At 38.3% G+C, this 23,205-nt stretch overlaps 1 protein-coding gene across 2 annotated transcripts in view; it reads right to left on the bottom strand.

Moving 5' to 3' along the window:
* lamc1 (laminin, gamma 1) overlaps window positions 1–23,205 on the bottom strand; it is a 192,152-nt gene that overhangs the window by 4,950 nt on the left and 163,997 nt on the right. For both annotated transcript variants that reach the window (XM_069938200.1, XM_069938198.1), the window contains 3 exons: window positions 17,989–18,188; window positions 5,398–5,556; window positions 5,193–5,292 (listed from right to left, as the gene is read on the bottom strand). In XM_069938200.1, coding sequence (XP_069794301.1) covers window positions 5,193–5,292; window positions 5,398–5,556; window positions 17,989–18,188 — 459 coding nt within the window. The remainder of the gene's footprint in view (window positions 1–5,192; window positions 5,293–5,397; window positions 5,557–17,988; window positions 18,189–23,205) is intronic.

Below are 23,205 nucleotides of genomic sequence, written 5' to 3'. Positions count from 1 at the left end.
TCCAAGAACTTCTGACACACTATGTGAACAAGCCACCTAGAGGAAAGGCTACACTTAATCTATTACTGGGTAATGAACCTAGTCAGGTGACAAAGCTCTCAGTGGGGAAGAATTTTTGAAACAGACCACAACTTATTCACCTATAGCATAGTTATAGCCAAGGATAGGAGCAGAAAAAAGGGAAAGTGTTTAATTGGGAAAGGGCTGATTACAAAGTGATTAGGCAGGAACTGATGTTCTCAGGGAAATGCAAGCAGAAATGTGTAGGGTGTTTAGGGACCAATTGTGCGGAGTTCTGGATAAGGTTTGTCCAATTGAGACAGGAACAAGACAGCAGGGTAAAGGCCATGGTTAACAAGAGAGGTGGGACACCTCGTCAAGAAGTAAGCATACATAAGGTTTATAAAGCAAGAGCCAGAAAGGGTTCATGAGAATTAAATGATGTCTAGCAAAGACATTTAGGTGAGCTAGAAGGGGGTATGAGAAGGTCTTGGCAAATAAGATTAAGGAGAACCCGAAGGGATTCTACACTTATGTGAGGAACAGAAGCATTACCAGAGTGAGGGTGGAGCCATTTAGGGATAAAGGGCAGCAGCATGTGCCTGGATACCCAAAATAAATACTTTGTTTCAGTATTCACCAAGGAGACAAATCTTGGTGAATGCAAGGTCAATGTAGAACAGGCTACAATGCAGGATCATGTTGAGGATGAGAAAAAGGAAGTGCTGGATCTCCTGAAAAATTTTCATCTAGCTAAGCTCTGACAAGATGTACCCCAGGTTACCTGTCCAGAAATGAGGGACATTGGCAGTGATCTTTGCAGACACAGGAGAGGTGCCAGAGGATTCAAGAATGTCGAATGTTTAAGAAAGGTGAGATGGAAAATCCTGGGAACTATAGACCAACGAGTCTTGCGTCAGTGGTGGGCAAATTATTGGAGAGGATTCATGAACAAGCCTAATTGTGTTTTTGAGGAGATAACAAAAGAATTTGATGAAGGTTAAGCAGTGGGTGTGATGTATGCAGATTTCAGCAAGGCAGTCCCCCATAAAAGGCTTATTCAGAAAGTCACGAGGCATGGTATCCATGGAGCCTTGGCTGCATGGAAATGACTTCCTGGAAGAGGATGGTCATAGATGGAATGTGTTCTGATTGCAGGTTGGTGACTAGTGGTGTTCTGCAGGGATCAATTCTAGGACCCTTGTTTCTAAGTAATTTTTAATAAATGATTTGGACAAAGAAGTGGAAGGGCAGGTTAGTAGGTTTCCAGATGGCACAAAGGTTGGAAGTGTCAATGTAGAAGGTTGTTGCAGGTTACAACAGGATAGAGATAAATTGCAGAGTTGGGCAGAGAGAAGGCGGATGGAGTTCCAATTCGGATACATGTGAAGTGATGCACTTTAGAAGGTCAAACCTGAGGGTAGAGTGAATGGTCAATGGCACAACTCTTAACAAAGAGACCAAAGAAATCTTGTATTCAAGTCCATCGATTTCTCAAGGGTGATGCCCAAATTGATAGGGTAATTAAAGAAGATGTATGGTGTGCTGGTCTTCATTTGTAAAGGGATTGCATTCAGGAGCCATGAGGTAATGTTGCAGTTCTATAAAACTAGTTGGGAGTATTGTGTGCATATCTGGTTGCCTATTAGAGGAAGGATGTAGAAGCTTAGAAATGGTGCAGAGGAGATTTACTAGAAAGTTGCCTGGAATGGAGAAAATGTTTTATGAAGCAAGGTTGAACATTGTAGTGCTTTTCTCTTTGGAGAGTCAAAAGTTAAGAGGAGACTTAATCAAGTTATACAAGATGATCAGAGACATAGATCGGGTGCACAGCCAGTACATTTTTTCCAAGCCAACAATAGCAAGTGCCAAAGGACATCTGTTGAAGGTGAGTGGAGGAAGGTTTAGGGGATACATCAGAGACCTTTTTTAAAAAAAAATATACTCACAGAGTGGTAGGTACCTGGAATGCAAATGGTGATGGTGGAGGCTGGTGTAATAGGGACATTTAAAGACTCTTAGATAGGCAACATGGATACAAGAAAAATGGACATCTATGGTATGTAGAAGGGGTTAGATTACTATGGTGTAGGTTTATAGATTAGCACAACATCATGAGCCAAAGGGCCTGTTCTGAGATGCAGTGTTCTATGGCCTGTAAAGATATCATAGATAAATACTTCTTTCATTTTAAGTGTAGCTTTGTTTGATTCAAAAGATTTTTGTTGTGAATGGAATTATAACTGTACAATTGAGGAAGTACCAAGAGAATTAATGAAGTGGACATTATCTGTATGGTCATTAGCAAAGCTTCTAAAAAGGTCCCACATAATAGGCTGGTCCAGAAAGTTAGAAAGCATAGGATATATCAAAATAAACTATTTCCTTTTATTGTAAATAATCAGTTTTTAAAGATATGGAATCAGTTGGGGATTAAACAAGTTGAAGAGTGTTTTGAAGCAGGGAAGCTTGTATCTTTTAATTGAATGAAGGAGAAATTTCAAGTCCCTACTAATACATTTTTTTGTTACTAGGTTAAAAAAATTTTATTGGGAAAATTAGGTCATAGTTTAAAATTACTAGACAATCGGCTTTGGAATTATTGCTTACTAAGGAAGAAACAAATAAGTTTATTTCTGAGATGTTTAAGTTATTATAAAACAAAATGCCCAAGTTTAATGTTCATAAATCAAGAATGAAATGGGAACTTGATTTAAACAGGAAGATAGACAAAAATGTATGGAGAAATTTGTGTAAGGATATCATGACTAAGCTTATAAACGCAAGATATAATTTTTTTTTTTTTTTACACCAATTGAATCTAACCCCTCAAAAATTTGAATGAATTTCTTCAGATATGTGTTTTAGATATGGACAAGAGATAGGTACTTTTTTTCATTCGACTTGGACTTGTTCCAAAGTTAAGAATTTTTGAATAAAAATTGTTTTTGGAGCAAGTATTAAAAGTGAGTCTACAGTTTTATCCAATGCTGTTTTTATTGCTTTAAGATTGAGATTGACTATGTATCAAATTGAATTTTTATGTTTAGCTTTGGCCATTTCTAAAATATATTTGGCTATTACTTGGAAATCTGATTTAGCTTTAGGAATGCAAAGATGGCATACTGAAATGAAATCCTGTATTTCTTTAGAAAAAATAATGTATAATTTGAGAGAGAAATATAATTTTTTTGTAAAAGTATGGAGCCCATATTTAAAAATTCTTGGTATGAAGATTTAATCTCTCGGTCGCTCCGGTGGGTGTCTCAGTCTCCACAGCTAAAACGTTAATTATTGTTGTTTTTAAGTGATGATCTCCTTTCTTCATTCTTTGTAGTGGAAGGGGGAGGAAGAGGGTGTTAGTGGGGTGGACGTGGAGGTTGTGGGGGAGGGGGGGTTTACTTAATTATATAATATCTGCATGAATATGTTATAATTAATGTTATATGATTTAAAATTTATAAATAAAATAAATTTTAAAAAAGCATAGGATCCAGAGTGAGATAACAAACTGGATAGAACATTGGTTTGGTGGTAGGAGGCTGAGCTATTCACCTCAGGTATGTACCACAGTGATTGATGCTGGGGTTTTTTATTATTAGTCATATATTTTAATAATTTGGGAGAGAATTAATAAGTTTCCAGATGTCTGAGGTTGGAAAGATTTAAAGGGGATTTGAGGGGCAGGATTTCCACACAGAGGGTGTAAAGGTTAAAACCTTGTGTTTTTGATTTTTGTTAATTTTGTGCCTATCCCTTTAAGAAAGGATTGTTTGTAGTGTTACCATAGTTACTATGATGTCATAATATCCATGTGAAATGAGAGTTTGTATCCCATTCTAAGAATCATGACAGATGTAAGCGAGATACTTTTCTTTGAATTCAGCTTATTTTGTTTATTTCTTTTATATCTGTTTAAAGTTGAATATCATTATCATTATGCTATACGCTTTATTTACTCATCATTAAGAAAATCTCAAGGCAAAGTTATGCAAAATGTTTATTCGTTTTATCAATGAATTAAAGGTACTTACAGCTGCAACTACCAAGTTTGATTGATTGGATTAATAAGATAGTAATTCGGAATAGCGTTGTTTAAGTTTCTTTGAAGATGACACATTTTGTAATTGGGAAGTATTAGAACTTGGAAAGAGTTGTCTATAGAGGGTGGTGGGTAAACGAAACAATCTGTTGGAGGTGGTTAAAAACAGGTATGTTGAGATGTATGTGCCAAATACAGGCAAATGAAATTGGTTTCAATAAGCATCTTGGTCAGCTTGAGAGATGGTTTGGACCAAAAGTTTGTTTCTGTGCTGTATAACTCTTTGAATCTTTTCAAAAACCTCTCAGTTGGTTCCATCTACATCACTTGCTGTGTGGAATTGGCAGCCAATATACTGAATTAAATCCATTGGAGAGAAGCCTTAGGAGTATGAAATCTCCTCCTTCCCAAGATAAGTGATAAATGGTCAATTACATTTTAAAGACACAATTAATCTTAAGACCTTTAACCTTCTAATCTTCCTAAGAGGTAAGAAGGAATAAATGGTGAAATTAATCTGCTGGCCTGTATGATTTCTTCATTGGTGGGACTCAGTTTATGCCCCTTTTATTAGTTGTACATTTATACAGATTCCTCATGTATAATCCTAATACTACAAAGTGGATGCAGATTCTGAAGCACAAACAGCTAAAGAAAACTAGCTATGAGATGCCTTGGAATTACACAAATTTTATGCAGAGCATATTTATGATAAAATCGTAACCTGTTGGTAAGGGAAAACTGAAAAGTTGGTGGAATCTGAAAAGACCCTTGAAAAAAAAAGAAAATAATTGCTAGTGTCTAATACAGGCACAAGTAACATAGTTTAATCTGATGATACATGTTACATTAATATTTGTGTGCATTCCAATAAAGTCAAGAGCATTTAACAATATTGGGTGTCAGGTTGAATTATTGACCCTTTGGAGTTTCTTTTAAACTAGCTATTTCATCTGCACAGTACCCATGATGATAGACACCATTAGCACAGCATTTTGCAATAACACGAACTTTTGTTTTGGATATGCTTCCCTCCCTCAAAACAAAAAGGGTGAAGTAATCTGAAAAACCACCACAATAAAGCCAGGATCATCCTACGCTATGAAATCCAAATTAGCGCACATCAATCAATAGGCAAGTTAAAACCTACCCAGTTCTCCCAGAAGCTTATTGATAATATTCAGTACACCCTGCACAGATTTTTTGGCCTTTCTTGCCTGCTCATCAGCTTCTTTAGCAGCCTGAGAAGCCTAGAAGAAAAAGTTTGAGAGTTATATATAAAATTCTAAAATAATGCCTAGATATTTTTAAATAATATTTCCATATAATAAGCGAAAAACCTGGCAGATACTCACCATATCAGCCATCATCATGTCTTGGTCTGCTTCATCCTTTTTGCTAGCAAGTTCATCTTCTGCCACTTTCAGTTTTTTCATCATTTCACTTACTTCTTCTTCCAAATCCATGGCATCATTAAATGTTTTATCTGCATCTTGTTTTGTCTCAGCAGCACTCTGTAAACAGAAGCATTGAACAAGAATTTTCATTTCTACTACATTGTTAAAATGATTTGCTTAAAAGAGGGCACCATAATCTTAAATGGAAATCAAATTTGCATGATTAGTGAAATGGTCCTGTATAGTAAAACTGTGCCATCGTTATTCTTAATTTGCATGCAATGCTTTGACTCCCACCAGGTGCTGTGTTACCGGCAATGCGAGATTGTCAATGGATTGGTGCATACAGACAAGATTCATAGGTATTTCTTAAAATTAAAAATATCTTACTCTATTTGCTGACAATGTTATTTGTACTTAACACAACCTGAAAAGTCATTAAAGATGTTACATACTAAATTGAAAGAATACGATGCAGTATCAGAATATAAAGTTAACACTGATAAAAGTGAAGTAATGCCAATGAAAACAGCTGATTATACACATTGTAAACAGGAATCTCCTTTTAAATGGCAGACGCAGGCAATACATTATCTAGGTATTAGAAAAGACAATAATTTAAAACATCTGTTTAAATTAATCTATCAACCACTATTAAAAAAGATCCAAGATGATCTAGAAAAATGGAAAGACTTATCTATAACTGACAGGGAGGGTAAACTGTATAAAAATAAATGTATTTCCAAGATTACAATATTTTTTTTTCAAATCATTACCTATTCCCTGATCTTGAAAATTTTTTCCAGAAATGCAATAATAAGAAAATTTCTATGGAAGGGTAAGAAATCAAGAGTGGCTTTTGACAAGTTAACATGGTCATATAAACATGGGGGTTTGCAGCTACCAAAATTTTAAAAACTACTACAAGGCAGCTCAATTAAAATTTTTGACAAACTTCTATCAACTAGGGAAAAAACTGGCTTGGCTCAGGATAGAATTATATAAATTAGAAGAGAATGTTTCTGAACATTTAATTTATAAATGGAATGATAAATTAGTAAGGAATAAAAATACACCAATATTATACCATATATTAAAAATATGGAGTAATATATATTTAGAAAGAGGGATGTTAAACTATCAACTACCAAATATATTGTTAAAGCAAAATCAATTAATTCCTCTTATAATGAACAATACATTTTTTAATGAATGGATAAGAAAAGGAATTAAAAGAATAAAAGATTGTTTCATAGGTAATATTTTAATGACATTTGATCAATTGAAAGATAAATATAAAATATCAAATGACACATATTTTCTTATTATCAATTAAAAATATAGTTAAAGGAGAAGAAAGGAAGAAGTTTAAGGCTACCTGAGTCAAGCTGTTTTGAATACACAGATACATCAATAGTTAAAAATTTATTACTAATATGTATATTAAATTACAAAATAATACAAATGATAAAGAAATGTAAAAATTAAAACAAAGTTGGGAAGAAGATTTAAATGTACAGATAAAAATGAAACTTGGTCTGAACTATGTAATGGTATTATGATAAATACAATAAATATTCAGTATCATATGATACAATATAATGTTACATAGATTACATATTACACCTCAAAAATTAAAAGAATGGATTTATCAGATAAATGCTTCCGTTGTAAACAAGAAATTTGTACAATACTACATTCAATTTGGACGTGTGAGAAAGTAAATTTTTTCTGGGATGAATTGAATCTAATATTAAATCAAATAACAAAAAATAGAATACCTAAAGATCCAACATTTTTCTACTAAGTAATAGAAATGATAAAGACTTACACTTGAAATTGGATTTATTATGACTGATTTAGCAGCAGCAAAAAAAAGCATAGCAACAATTTAGAAAATGGAAACATCTTTGAAAATACAATGCTGGTAAATAGAAATAGAGAGCTGTATTCCATTAGAAAAAAATTACCTATAATTTACGAGATAGTTTTGGACAATTTGAAAAACTTCCAACTCTTAATGTGTGTAACCGAATATAATATTATACATATTATTTATTGAGTCAAAAAAAATTGGATAATAATCAGGTGACACCCTTTCTTTGGGGTTAATTTTGGGGGAAGGAGAGGGATGGGGAGAAAATGGAAAATGTCACTATATATGAATTTATGTATGCAAAGCGTATAGTTTTGAATTATTATGACTTATTAAGTAAAAGTTTTTTTTTAATTAAAAATATCAGAGGTACTAATCCAATAGAAAAGTTTGAGGGTACACATATTTCTGAATTAATTGTTCATAATTCAAGTTAGTAAAAAAAATCTGCATTGAATTAAATATACCTCAAGTTCTGGCCACAGTCATACAGCATAGAAACAGGCCCTTCACCTGAAATTGCCCATGCCAACCATGTCTCATGGTCAACTCTCACCTGCTTGTGTCTGGCCCACATCCCTCTGAACCCATCTTATTCATGTGTCTATCCAAATTTTTCTTAAGCATTGCAATAGTACCTGCCTCAATCACCTCCTCCAGTAGCCTGTACCATATACTCATCACCCTCTGTTAAAAAAGTCATCCTCAAAAAAAAAATCACACATTTCATCCAAAGTTCTGAACTGACCTTGAATGTAATTTTCCCAGGAGTCAGGACACCAGAGATAGAAGCAAGTTGTGTAATATGTACATAAAGTCTGGGATTTTATGGTGTCTGGTGTTAATGCAATCAGATAAAATATGGGCAATGGGACCATCTGTTGATGATCTCTACTGCCCTCCCTCAGTTGAGGAATCATTATTTATTCAGAATGACAATTTCAATAAGCACAATGTAAAAAGGGCATTGAAGATGGAAATACAAATGTTTTTTTTTAAAGGGAAAGGATTTGATGTTCATAGAGACTGAGGTGTCATTGAACACGAATTAGTAAAAGATAAAATATATTTGCAGCAAGCAATTAGAATGAAAATGTTAAGCTTAAGAATATTTAAAAACAGTCATAAAGAATGTACGTGAGATAGAGGAAATGCAGCACTGGTCAATCAGATTGACTTCTGGGATGGAGATTTGTCATACAAAAGGTTAAGCAACTGGACCTATACCTTCAAAAGAAAAAAGGGGCAATCTCATTGAAATGTACACATTTCTTATGGACCTTTACAGTCCACACTTAGGGATGATATTTACATTGGCTGGAGTTTCTCTCATTTATTTTTCTTAATTTCTGCTCCATTACCAAGAGGGCTCGGTAGCACCACAACTTGAGTTGGTGATGTTTTGAGAGATTTTGCTGTAAATTACACCTATGGCAGGTGGTAAGAGATTGCAAGGAAGAAACCCACTTGATTGTATTCTTATCCACCTACACATTGCAAATGTATTTTCCTGTGAAATAATTGGGAAAAGAACAACTACCACACAGTAATCTTGGAGTCCAAAATTGTTTCACATTAAGACACCTTCTGTAAGAGCCAGACTTTGATGAAAGGCTCAAGCTTGACATGTCAGTTGTGTATCTTTGCTGTTGCTACATAAAGGACACTGTTTGACCTGCTGAGCTTCTCAAGCATTTTGTGTATTTACTTCAACCATGGTGTCTACAGAATTTTGTGATTTTGTTCTTTATTGTTTTTTGGTTTGGCTGCAGGCGTCAGTGGCATCTCAGGATCTGGAGGCTGAGTGCATTTGGTATCTTCTAGTGCACATGCACTATGGACTGGGAGTTGGTGCATGTGCAGGGGTTGTGTGTGGTTGGAGCAGTTAGTTAGCCTGCATTGACTGTAATGGCGGAATAGACGGTGGGTGAGGCTCCGATATTTTCTGTTGACTATTACCGAGGAGATTCAATGTTATGTTATCCAAGAGACTGGTCGCTAGACATTGACCATTTTCAAGTTTAAGAATGTTACCATGGACCTTACGAGTCCTTTTGTGTTAATTAATAAACCATTTGTAAAACTCAACTGGATTTCATTGTGAATTCCTTGCACAAAATCAGTGAACCGGTGCGGACTCGAAAGGCCAACATGGCCTGTTTCCGCTCCGTAAATGGTTATATGGTTATGTCGAAGTAAAGAGCCCATTTAGTCTCCGAGCGGCTTTTTTATGGATTGTGTTCACTACATTTAGTCAATAGAAAGTAGTCGCATCTAAGACTGAATTGATTGAATGAACATTGTCCCTCTTTGGTTTGGGGCGATACTGAAAGCAATATGGAGACCATGTTGGAAATAGGGTAGCCGTTCCAAAGGACATGGTCATGGGTTACTATAAAATATATATTAAAAAATATATATATGTAAATATATAAAACACACACACACACACACACACACACACACACACACAGTGTTTGCATTTATTGTTTTTGCAATATCTCTTAAATCATATTAAAAAATAGTAACCTATGACCACCCTAGTTGGAAATGCCAAGTTCAGGCTGCTGACAGCAATCTGCCTCCATTGGTCTGAGCATCGGCCATGGAAGGGTCCAGGGCTTCTAATCCCAGAGCAGAAGGTCCTATGAAAACACTAGCAGAGTCATTTGTTGAGAATCACAGCGATATCATCGACTGCTGCTGTGGTAGAAACTTGCTTGTTGACAGCAGTGCATCACAGCCATCAGAAGCAGTAGGATTACTTTTGTGGATTCCCAGACTGTTGATTTTGTGCTTATGTTGTGAGTGCTCGGTTCTCAAGTTCAGCGGACAGTTGGATGGAGACGTGTAAAATGGCTGCCGCCGCTGAGGCACAATTAAGACCACTGCAGAAGATGTCAACTGAATTTAAAGTTGGCAACTTGGAAATGGCTGAAGTTGTGTCTCAAAATGATGGTGAAAGGATGAAAATGCAAAGGATGAGCAATTCAAACTGGAGAAAAAAAAATCAAACATTAAGGCAACATGTGACAAACAGGATGAAATACAATCAGGTGATAGGAGAAGCAAATTAAGTTCTTCTGAATCAAGCTCCAGAGTCTCCAGTACAACATCTCCACATTTAAAGGTTCAGGCTGAAGTGGCTGCTCTTGTTGCACAACAAAAATGGCTTAAGAATAAACATGCCTTGGATAAGCAGGAGGAGCAGGAGGGAGAAGGAGTAGCTAAGGAGGCAAAAAAAGGTAGCTGGATGCAAATATTGCTGCTAATAGGCCAAGGCGAGGGTACTAGGAGAACTTATTTGAAGTGACAAAATAAAGTATTGTGACAGAAAATATAGAAATATTTTTGGGTGATAATTTGGGAAAGGTTAGAGTAGGTTACATACAAAAACTTTAAAACAAATCTTATTTGAAATACTGGAGACTTCGTGTCCAGTGACTTACAGAAACTTTGAACTGCCTATGGAGACTTCACAAGTAGGTGTTAATTGGACTAATGTTGTAGAATAAATGGACTATTGTCTTTAAAGCAACAGAGGACATAGTGGCTTCTCATACCTTTTTGCAGGAGCTTTGAAGAGAAGAGTGCTCAGAGAGGTAATTGATGGGTTCTTGTTTACCCAAAAGCAACAAATGAAAGAGAGCAAGCTGGTGCCCTATTGTCTACAGATGACTTGATGTTGTAAGAGGGTCATGTGGTATTGCAAGTAGAGAGAGTCAATCAGGCTGTCTCAGTCTCTGTGTGTGTGTGTGTGTGTGTGTGTGTGTGTGTGTGTGTGTGTGTGTGTGTGTGTGTGTGTGTGTGTGTGTGTGTGTGTGTGTGTGTGTGTGAGAGAGAGAGAGAGAAGAGAGAGAGCGAGAGCACAGTGTCAGCCTACTGAAATAGGAAAGGCTGGCAAGAAGCTCCAGTGTGGAAGATGGCCTAGTCAGCCCTTGAGGTTCATGCAAGAGGAGAGGACTGACTGTCTAATGTTTCATTTGGATTAAGAGAAACAGAAAGGCACTCTGTGGTGACCTGAAAGAAAGAAGTTATCATCTGGAGAGCCATGATGGGGCGTTTCGTCGGCAAGACACTGAGGTGATTGAAGAAGTACCTCAGTTGTGGATGTCCTGGAATAACACAAATCTCTCTCTGAAAACCAACAACAACCTTCCTGAGCAGTAACCATTTACCTTTCGAGCACCAAAGCCTGGTGAACTTCATACATGTTAAACTCTGTGCACAGTATAAGAATTGTCTGCAACCAGTGAACTTAGAGGAACGAGGTGAGATTGGACTGTGAGCCAAAGAACTTTTCTGAACTTATATACACGTTACACCCACGTGCGCTTAGAATTAGAAGGGGGTTAAGTAAGTTAATAATAGATAAGTTAAAAGTTTGTTTCTATTTTCATGTTTAAAGATAATTAAAAGCAACTTTTGTTTAAGTAACTATTTGTCTTGGTGAATATTGATTGCTGCTAGGTTTTGGGGTCCTTTGGGTTCATAACAGTATTGAAATGTATTTTAAGAAAGGACAGCAAGAAAAGAAAACACTTAATGTTAAGGCAGATCCTTTTGTACCACAGTTACAAGACATGCATACACATGGATAAATCCCCCCCAAAGCAGTGTTACAAATCCACAAACTCCATAATAACAACTGCAGACAGGGCTGTAGCTCAAAGCCAATCTTTCACCACAGCTCCCTTGACACTCCAGTCAATCATCAGAAATCCAGGTGAACATGCACATGTGACATTACCTGCTACAAGCAAAGGTGAACATTTTGCATTTTACTTGGCAGTGACCTAAAGTCAAACCTTTTTTGTTAGAAATGGGTAAATTATTGGAACAAATATTGGGGATTAAATTCCCATAGGATCCAATGTTATTTTTATTGAGTGATATTAAGAATATTGAATCCAAGTTGAAATTGAATATATATCAAAAGAGGTTCATTCAAGTTGTTTTAACAATAACAAGAAAATGTATTGCCATAACTTGGAAGTCTGACATGGATCTGGTATAGAAAGATGGCATGCTGAAGTTTGGAGTTGTATACCACTTGAGAAAATTACTTACAAGAGATAAATATTATATATTTTGGAAGATATGGAGCCCTTATTTACAAAATATGGATGTTAATATTTAAATGAGACTGGACATTCCCTATTGTCTCAGTAAACTATAATAAATTTTAAAGTAATAGACACCCCTGTTGAAACTTGTAATGAGTTGCCTACATATATCTTTGACAGAGGATTCGGAAAGGCTAAGTCTCTACTACAGGAGCATTTTGGAAACGAGTATAAAATTGCTACAGCTTATTTGAAGAAGGCTCTTTCATGGTCATCAATAAAACCAGACGACGCAAAGGATATCTAAGAGGATATTGTAATGCTATGAAAGATATCAACTGCATGCATGAGCCTGACATGCCTCCTAATATACTAGTCATCATAAGGAAGTTTCCCTACCGGACGAGGAATATATGGAGAACTGTGGGCTTAAAGTTCCAGGCAGAAAACAATCAAAGAACTAATTTTAAGGATATGGTAGATTTCCTTGAATGACAAGTGCAGATTTCAACAGATCCAATATGGAGATATCAAAGACGCTCCAACAGTGTGCATCATACAAGAATAAAAAGAAGTACTTTTGCCACCTCTGTAACAGATGTATTTAAGGAAAGTGATGGGGGGACTAAAGAAAGGGAGAGTTTGCCTGCTGTGAAGAGGTATTTGTTCTGTAGAGTTGGACTTGCTTTGGAGACTTGTCCACAGGGCACAAAGGGAGAAAACCACTTTCTTAAAAGTGGAGTATTTTTTAGCTGTCTGCAAAAGACACATCAGCAAAAACTGCAAGAAGGAACTCAGCTGCAACATATGCAGTTTAAAGTGTCCCAGAATGCTGCATATCCACCAAAGAAGGAAATGGAAAAGGAGCAGCCAAAGAAGCAGAGAAATATGGAAAAGTGAATATTGTGCACCCTAAGCTTGATGCTTACAGAACTATTCCTAAACCAAGTATTTGGAATTTGAACCTGAATGCCTCTTGTTTACTATTGTACTAATGAGATTGCTCATGGACTGGAATTTCCCTTTATCCCAGACATAAAGGGAACTGTGCTGGCCTGTGACATGTCCTCAAGTTTTCTTTCAAAGCCAGTAGATATAAGCAATTTGGTTTGATATTTGCTGGTGCTCAGAAAAATATTGGATGTGCTAGGGTGACTGTGGTAATAACCAGTGAGGATCTTCTAGGATATGCACCGAAAGAATGTCCAGTCATTTTTGACTATAAAATGCAAGGGAGGTGCAGTTCTCTGTACAACACTCCAGCAACCTCCAGTATTTACATAATGGGATTGGTCTTGCAATGAATAAAAAATTCTGGGGGTGCTGAAGCAATGGGCCAGAATAGGGCTGTGAAATCAAAGCTGATTTATGATGTAATTGATGGATCAAATGGATTTTGTGTGTCTGACTGCTTCAACCTGCAGAAGGACGATGAATATTCCAATATGCATGGAGTACAAATAGAGATAGTGTTCTTGAAACAGAGTTTCTTGACAAAGCAGCTAAAACTAGCATAATATTGTTAAAGTGCCACAGGTCTGTTGGTGGAATTCAAATTTCCTTATATAATACTGTAACAGCAACAGAAACCCAAAAACTGGCCGACTTTATTTTGTTGTTATTTTTGGACCTTGCCCATTGTAAAGACTACATACTTTACTAGTCCAGAGTGGTGGTAAAGATCACTCTTTTCAAGGCTCTGTGCTGGTAATCTCTGGCCTATGAAGAATAAAGAAAGAAGATCGACAAAATATTAGAAATTACTGTAGTTGATTGTTATTTATAATTGTGTAATTATTATTCAAAACATAATAATTAGGGGCTGGTAATAAAAGCCAAAGGCCCGTTGCTTACCATTGTCTCCCGGGGCCAGAGGCTGCACGCACTGCGTGCATGCATTGGGGTTGCGCGCGGTTGGAGCAGTTAGTTAGCCTGCATTGACTGTAATGGTGGGATAGATGGTGGGTGAGTGAAGCTCTGATATTTTCTGTTGACCGTTACCGAGGAGATTGAACATTACATTATTGAAGAGACTGATTGTTAGACACTAATGATTACCAAGTTTAAGAACGTTACCACGGACGTTACGACTCCTTTTGTGTTAATTAATAAACCGTTTTTAAAACTCATCCGGACTTCGTCTTAAATTCCTTGAATGCATCAAAGTAAAGAGCCCACAGCCTCCAAATAGCTATTTTTATTGATTGTAGCCCCCCAAAGTTCCTCAACATGGTTATCCAACTGCACGAAAACCAACAAGGTCGGGTCAGATACAGCAATGAGCTCTCTGAACCCTTCTCCATTAACAATGGCGTGAAGCATGGCTGCGTTCTCACACCAACCCTCTTTTCAATCTTCTTCAGCATGATGCTGAACCAAGCCATGAAAGACCTCAACAATGAAGACGCAGTTTACATCCGGTACCGCACGGATGGCAGTCTCTTCAATCTGAGGCGCTTGCAAGCTCACACCAAGACACAAGAGAAACTTGTCCGGAAACTACTCTTTGCAGACGATGCCGCTTTAGTTGCCCATTCAGAGCCAGCTCTTCAGCGCTTGACGTCCTGTTTTGCGGAAACTGCCAAAATGTTTGGCCTGGAAGTCAGCCTGAAGAAATCTGGGGTCTTCCATCAGCCAGCTCCCCACCATGACTACCAGCCCCCCCCACATCTCCATCGGGCACACAAAACTCAAAACGGTCAACCAGTTTACCTATCTCGGCTGCACCATTTCATCAGATGCAAGGATCGACAACGAGATAGACAACAGACTCGCCAAGGCAAATAGCGCCTTTGGAAGACTACGCAAAAGAGTCTGGAAAAACAACCAACTGAAGAAACACACAAAGATAAGCGTATACAGAACCGTTGTCATACCCACACTCCTGTTCGACTCCGAATCATGGGTCCTCTACCGGCAACACCTACGGCTCCTAGAACGCTTCCATCAGCGTTGTTTCCGCTCCATCCTCAACATTCATTGGAGCGACTTCATCCCTAACATTGAAGTACTCGAGATGGCAGAGGCCGACAGCATCGAATCCACACTGCTGAAGATCCAACTGCGCTGGGTAGGTCACGTCTCCAGAATGGAGGACCATCGCCTTCCCAAGATCGTGTTATATGGCGAGCTTTCCACTGGCCACCGTGACAGATGTGCACCAAAGAAGAGGTACAAGGACTGCCTAAAGAAATCTCTTGGTGCCTGCCACATTGACCACCGCCAATGGGCTGATATCGCCTCAAACCGTGCATCTTAGCGCCTCACAGTTTGGCAGGCAGCAACCTCCTTTGAAGAAGACCGCAGAGCCCACCTCACTGTCAAAAGACAAAGGAGGAAAAACCCAACACCCAACCCCAACCAACCAATTTTCCCCTGCAACCACGTCTGCCTGTCCCGCATCGGACTTGTCAGTCACAAACGAGCCTGCAGCTGACGTGGACATTTACCCCCTCCATAAATCTTCGTCCGCGAAGCCAAGCCAAAGAAAAAAAAGTCGCTACACCTTCCATCATGTAAGGAACAACAACCCTATAAAACAAGATGAAGTTTGTGTAGGCTGAGCAGTTCAAAGTTGGGAATCTATGAGATGCTACATCAATTTTATATTTTATAATACAATATTTTATATTCCATCATAATTTCTAACATAACAGCTATGGGTTTCCTTCTCCCTTAGTATCAAGCCAGCACACCAAACTGGCGGTGTTCAAGAGTAAAAATGAAGAGCTAGGAGCTGCACAAGTCAAAGAAAAATGAACAGCCAACATAATGAAGCTACAATACAGGACTACAGGCATCTGGTTTGTTAATTTAATTAGGGAGGAAATGTGCATTCCTGAACCAGTCTTCTGTTTGTCACTCTAGACTTGCAGAAATGTGGTTATCTACTCACTGAAATGGCTTAGTCAAACCATTCAGTTGTATCTTTTTTGCTCCAATTAGAAGATAGCCTGAGAATACAGCAATGGTACCTTGAAATGAATAAATGTATTCCACTGGAAAAAATAACATATAATTTAAGAAATAACATCACAGTATTCGAACAAATTTGGGAACCGTACATGGAACACAACAGAGAAGTCCGACCGCGGACCTCTACCCCCTAAAATGACAAAAGGAGAAGAAGACGAAATGAACTGACCCAGTGTGTAAAAGTAGAGGACAAAAATTTCTTGTTTATTTTCATTGTGTGATGACATTGTTTAATGGGTTTAATGTATCATATATGTTGAATGTTGAGTGAGTGGGGGGGGGGGGGGGGTGAAGGAGGGAGGGAAGGGAGGGGGAAAAAGGGGAGAAAATCACACTGCGTATTTTCAAGAGGGAAATGTTTGTGTGTATTTTGGTCAGTATGGTTCATAGTGTGAAAAATAAAAAAATTTAAAAAACCATTCAGTTGTATCATGATCACTACATTATGTATCAAGCTAGGGAGCAAACTTGAAAACAGTTTCACCAGAAAAACCACCACTACTTTCTCAAAGCAATTGAGAGATGAACATGCCAGCAATGCCTTATACCAATGAACAAACAAGTAGCATGCCTCATCAATCCCATGATTACAGATTGGACATTTGTCTTGATATATCCTGTAACGAATGACAGTAAAAATAAAACAATTCCTCAAAAGAATAAGCATCTCATTCCAGAGCACAGCATTCAGGAGTGTTGTAATTATTTCCAATAAAGTGATCCACGCTCTCACAGAAGCTGGACCTTAATCAATTAAAAGTAATGCTAAAAAAAAAGCCGAGTGCACTGGGTATTGCAAAAGAAATGAGCTCTGACAATGTGCTGAAAAGGTGCTCAATTTTATTTCTTTAGTATCCACCTAGCAATATGGAAAATTCTCTGATTATATACTATTCAAAATTTGGACAAATCAAATTTGAAAAAAATACCACTTTGAGGGACAGGTCGGGTAGGTAGTGAGAAACTGTTCCCCTTAGTATAAGTGTCAATACCAGGGGTTTAAGGGAAGGGATAGGAGATTTGAAAGGGGCTTGAGTTTTGCTCCACCCAGAAAATGGTTGAATTCTGAAGTGCACAAGTAAAGGAGTGGTGCAGACAGGTACACTCACAACAGTTTTGCAGGTAGGACCAAGCTGAGCATTGAAACAGAAGGCACATAAGGCTGTGATCGCTGTGTGCTGAAATAGGATTTGTAGAGAAGATTGCTGGACAGCACAGTGGAACAATAGACCTACTTCTTCAATCTCTGACCCACCATTAACTCACTCTGAACATCAACTATCACCCAGTACTTACTGATATTCCACTCATCAATCGCCAATTTGGTTTGGATCTAGACATATTTGGCTCCACAGCTGAGCACAGATACTCATTCATTTAAAAGCATTAAATCATTTGGAAGCCTCAGTGGATCTTGGGTTCCATGCAAAGCCAAATCCCACGTATAAGCTTAAAGTTAGCTTAAACACATCTTGCAAGGATCTGAAAAATGACAGGTGAAGTACAGGTCCAAAACTAATACTGGCATCAATAACCACTTGACATAATTACAAGTACTGAAGGAATACTACGAAAAAGCTTATTCAATAGGTTTCTTAATTAAAGATCTATTTAAAAAAAACAGCATGTTACCTGCTGTAACTTGTTTGCAATTTGCTCTGCATCTTTAGCCTTTTGTTTGGCTTCAGAGGCATCCATTCTTGCATTCCCCAAAGCATCCTCAGATTGTTTTGTCTTTGCATTAGCATCGTCAATTGTCTTCCTAATGTTTGGTATTTTTTTCAAAGCTTCTTCTGCTGCTGTTTTGTTATCATTTACTCTCTTGTCAAAATCTGCAGGAAATAAAATGAATTTGGCTTTTAAACATTGGACAGGACTGCGATGTCCAATTCTTCCCATTAAACATGAGCAAGTGCAGCTATGTATTGTATTTCTCCATAGTAATTTGGATAAGTAATGCAAGTTTCATTTCTGAAATATATAAATGATCAGGATGACAGGAACCAATCACTGCAGAGAACAGAAAAAAGAGACAGAGCAAAGACACCTTGACAACAGATTCACACACAGCACAGAGACAAGTCCTTTAATCCACCAGATACATAGAACCACATTACAGCCCAAAAACAGAGCCTTCTAGTCAGTGCTGAACTATTATTCTGCCCAGTCTCACCAATCTCCACCCAGTCCATAACACTCTATACCCCTCCAATTCATGTACTTGTTCAAATGTTTCTTAAATGTTAAAACTAGGTCTACATTTACCACTTAAGCTGGCAACTTGTTCCACATTCCCACCCTGTGTGTGTGAAGAAATTCCCTGAAAAATTTCCCCCCTTCACCCTTAACCTATGCCCTCTGGTTTGTATCTCTCCTAACCTCATGGAAAAAGCCTACTTGCATTAACTCTATCCATGCCCATCAAAATTTGGTATACCTCTATCAAATCTCCCTCATTCTTCTATGCTCCAGGGAATAAAGAGTATACATGTTTACCTTTCCCTGTAACTCAGTTCTTCAAGTCATAGCAACATCCTAGTAAATCTTTTCTGCAATCTTTCAAGGCATTATGTACCTATATTACCTAGATTCCTCTGTTCTACCACATTACTATAGTTAGGTGACTAAAACTGCACACAATACTCTAAATCTGGCCTCAACAATGTCTTATACAACTTTAACATAATATCCTAACTCCTATACTCAAATCTTTAATTTATGAAGCCAATATGCCAAAACATCTCTTTATGACCCAAGCAACACTATCCTGTTTCTCTATTTTTCTGTCTCCATCTTGGGAAACAAACTCTCAACTGTTATCTTCTACAAACCCGCAGGTACCTTACCTACACCTCTTCATATCCTGTACCCTCTAAGGATTCCATTCCCTTCATTCATTTTCTCCATCTCCAGAACTTATGCTTCCAGGACGAGGTCTTCCAAGCCAGATCAGAGATGTTCTTCAAATAATGTGTCTTCCCCTCTACCATCCACTCAACCCTCACCTGGATATCTTCCATTATCCACACATCTACCATGGCCCCCTTGCGGGATTCTCATCTTCACCTAGCATCTAATCATCCTCTATCTACTACATGTTCCCACCACCAGACACATCTTCCCTTCTTTTCCACCTTCTGCAAGGACCATTTCTTCTGTGACTCCCTCGTCCACTCTTCCCTTCCCACCAATTGCCCCTTTGGCATCTATCCCTGTGACCAAAGGAGATGCTCCACTTGTGCCAACATCTCCTAACTTACCACCCTTCGTGTCCCCAAACAGCCCTTCCAAGTGAAGCAATACTTCACTTGTGAATCTGCAGGGATCATCTACTGTACCTGGTGCTCCCGTTGTGGCCTCCTCTACATCAGAGGAACTGGATGCAGACTAGGAGATCACTTCATTGAGCACCTCGGATATCCCAGTGGCAAACCATTTCAATTCCATGTCCCATTTCCTTGTTGACATATCTCCCCATGGTCTTATGCACTGCCAGACTGAGACTAGCCGCAAATTGGAGCAACTTCTGGGCACCTTCCAACTGGATGGTATTAGCATCGACTTTCCAGTATGCATTACTCCCCCACCCTACATTCTTCTCTTTTTCTCCTTCCCTCTAGCTCTGTCTCTCTCTTCCATTTTCCCCCTATCTCCTTTCAGAGCGCCAAAAACACAACCCCCACTTGCCCAATCAATTCTCACCTTCCCCTCTCCTGTCTTATCATATTCAATTAACACCTTTTTGTAGTTCTCTTTCCATTCTTCCATTTTCACTAATCTTTTGATATAGGCGCCTGCCAAGTTTTTACTCATACTTTGAGGAAAGGCTCAGGCCCAAAACGCCGGTAATATATCTTTATCTCCTATGGTTGCTGCGAGACCTGCTGAGTTCCTTCAGCATTTTTGAGTTTTTATTATGATCCTATCTACCTGTGATGCCACTTTCAAGGAATTATGTATCTGTATTCCCTAGATCCCTCTGTTCTACCACATTACTCAAGTGTCCTATTGTTTACAATGCAACACCTCACTTGTCTGCATTAAATTCCATCTGCCGTTTTTCATCCCATTTTTCCAGCTGGTTCAGATCTCTCTGCAAGCTTTGAAGCCTTCTTTGTTGTCCACTACACCTCCAATCTTTGTATCATCTCCAACCTGCTCACCCAATGTACATTTTCTCTAAGTCAGGGGTGGGCAACAGCTCTGTGATTAATAAGGGATTGGTTAAGGTGGTATGTGAGAGGAAAGAAAAAGGTTTAAAATCCACTGTTTTAATCATACCTAATTGACTTGTTATATGCACAGTTTCGTAACTCCAAAGGAAATGGGCCAATCACAATTTTTCTCAAATAAAATATTTCAATAACAATTGGGTCTAGAGCAATGATTCTCAACCTTCCCTCTCACATAGCACCTTAAGCAATCCCTTACTAATCACAAAGCACTTATGGCATAGGGAAAACTTAAGGTGGAATGTGAGTTTTTTTTTTAAAAAAAAGGTTACCTACCCCTGATCTAGATCATTGATATAGATGACAAAGAACAATGGACCCAACATGGACTCTTGAGGCATACAATTAATCACGGGCCTCCAGTCAGATTTGGCTTCTGCCATAAAGCCAATGCTGAATCCATTTCAGTACCTTACCATGAATACTGAGTGACTGAATCTTCCTGATTAATCTCCCATGTAGGACCTTGTTAAAGGCCTTACTAAAGACAATGTAGACAACATTCACAGCCTTTCCTTCAACAACTTGCCTGGTAACCTCCTTTCAAAAACTATCAAGTTGGTTACACCTAGCACGCACAAAGTCATGCTGACTATCCCTATCAGTCCTTAATTCTCCAAATACATGTATATCCAATCTCTTAGAACACCTTCCAATAACTTATTGATGTCAGGCTTACCATCCTAATAATTTCCTAGATTATTTTTGGAGCCTTATTAAACTACAGAACACTATGAGCTATACTCCAATACTTCAGCACTTCACCCGTGGCCAAGGGCATTTTAAATATATCTGCCAGGGCCCCTGCAGTTTCTACACTAACCTCCCTCAAGGTCCAAGGAAATAACTTGACAGGCCCTCAGGATTTATCCACCCTTCTTCCCTTTAAGACTGCAAATACCTCCTCCTCTTTAATCTGTATAGGTTCCATGACCTCACTGCTTGTTTACTTCACTTCCCCAGATGCTGGTTTCCTGCGTAAATATAGATACAAAAAAATTTTAAGATCTCTTCCATTTCTTCTGGCTCCATTCAGATCCACCCACTCTGATCTTCAACAGGACCAATTTTGTCCCTTATTATCCTTTGCCCTTAGGATTTTCTTTCACATTTTCTGCCCTCTTGCTTTTCCTTGTTTTTTCCTGCATTCCTTATACTCCCCAAGTACCTCATTACTCTTTGTTGCCTATACCTACTATAACCAATATCCCTTGAAAACCAAGGTACCTTATGCCTGTTGACTTTGCCTTTGATCCTGACCAGAACATACAAACTCAGTATTCTCAAAATTTCACCTATGAAGGCCTCCCACTTACCGTGTACATCCTTGCCAGAAAACAACCAAGCTCGATTAACGCTTTCTAGATCTTTTCACATTTTTTCAAAATTGGCCTTTCTGCAATTTAGAAACCAAAGGATCAGATTTATCCTGATCCATAATTATCTTGAAACTAATGGCACTATGATCGCTGGACCCAAAGTGTTCCCCCAACCATATTTCTGGCACCTGTCTTGTCTCGTTCCCTAACAGGAGATCCAGTATTGGTAGTTGGTACCTCAATATATTGATTTAGAAAACTTTGCTGAATTTGGCAAACTTTTAGCCATCCAGCTTTTTTTTTTTAAAACAGTATTGGAGCCCCAGTCAACATGTGGAAAGTTAAAAATCACCTACCATCACAACTTTCTATTTCCTGCAACTATCATCTGTCTCTCTACAGATTTGTTCCTCCAATTCTCACCGGTAATCCCATTAATGTGGTCATAACTTTCCTGTTATCTCAGCTCCACCCATATAGCCTCAGTAGATGACTCTCTAGTCTGTCCTATCTGAGCATAGCTGCGATATTTTCCTAGCAATGTACTCCTCCCATTTTCATCCCTCCCACTCTACTGTGACAGAGTATATAGATATGTTTTTGGGAGATAAATTGGGGTAAGTTTTGTTAGAGTAGGTCACATACAAACATTTTAAAACAGATCTAATTTAAAATACTGGTGCTCTGCCCCATGCTAGACATATCGGGCCTCATAGCTTTTGCAAGAGCTTTGAAGAGTGCTCAAGAGATTTCACTAATGGATTGTGGTTTACAACAGGCAACAGATGAAAGAGCATATTGGAGCTGCTTCTGTCTGGAAGTGAGTTTGCTGTTCTAAGAGGGTCATGTGATTTTGCAAGCAGAGAGAATCAAAGAGGTTTTTCTCTCTGAGGCAGAGAGAGAGATCACTTTGTACCGTGTTACAGCCAGCAGAAGTAGCAGCTGAGACTGGAACAGGATAAGCTGGCAAGCTTGAGGAAAGCCTTTTTGGAAGACAGCCTGATCAAAGCCCTTGTGGTTCATGCAAGAGGAGAGATCAGGCTCTCTTATGTTTCACTTGGAATAAGGGAAACAAAAAGGAACTCTGTGGTGACCTGAAAGAAAGAGGTTATCATCTGAAGAACCCTGAAGGTGCAAGTTTCGTCAGCAAGACACTGAAGTGGCTGATTAAAAAGGAACAACAAATCTCTCTCTGAAAACCGACAAGAACATTACTGAGCGGTAACCATTTACCTTTCAAGCACCAAATCCTGGTGAACTTTATAAATGTTAAATCCTGTGCACAGCATAAGAATTGC

This window comes from Narcine bancroftii, chromosome 5 (genome assembly GCF_036971445.1).
Source record: "Narcine bancroftii isolate sNarBan1 chromosome 5, sNarBan1.hap1, whole genome shotgun sequence".
Lineage (NCBI taxonomy): Eukaryota > Metazoa > Chordata > Chondrichthyes > Torpediniformes > Narcinidae > Narcine > Narcine bancroftii.
This window is presented reverse-complemented; position numbering and strand designations above follow the sequence as displayed.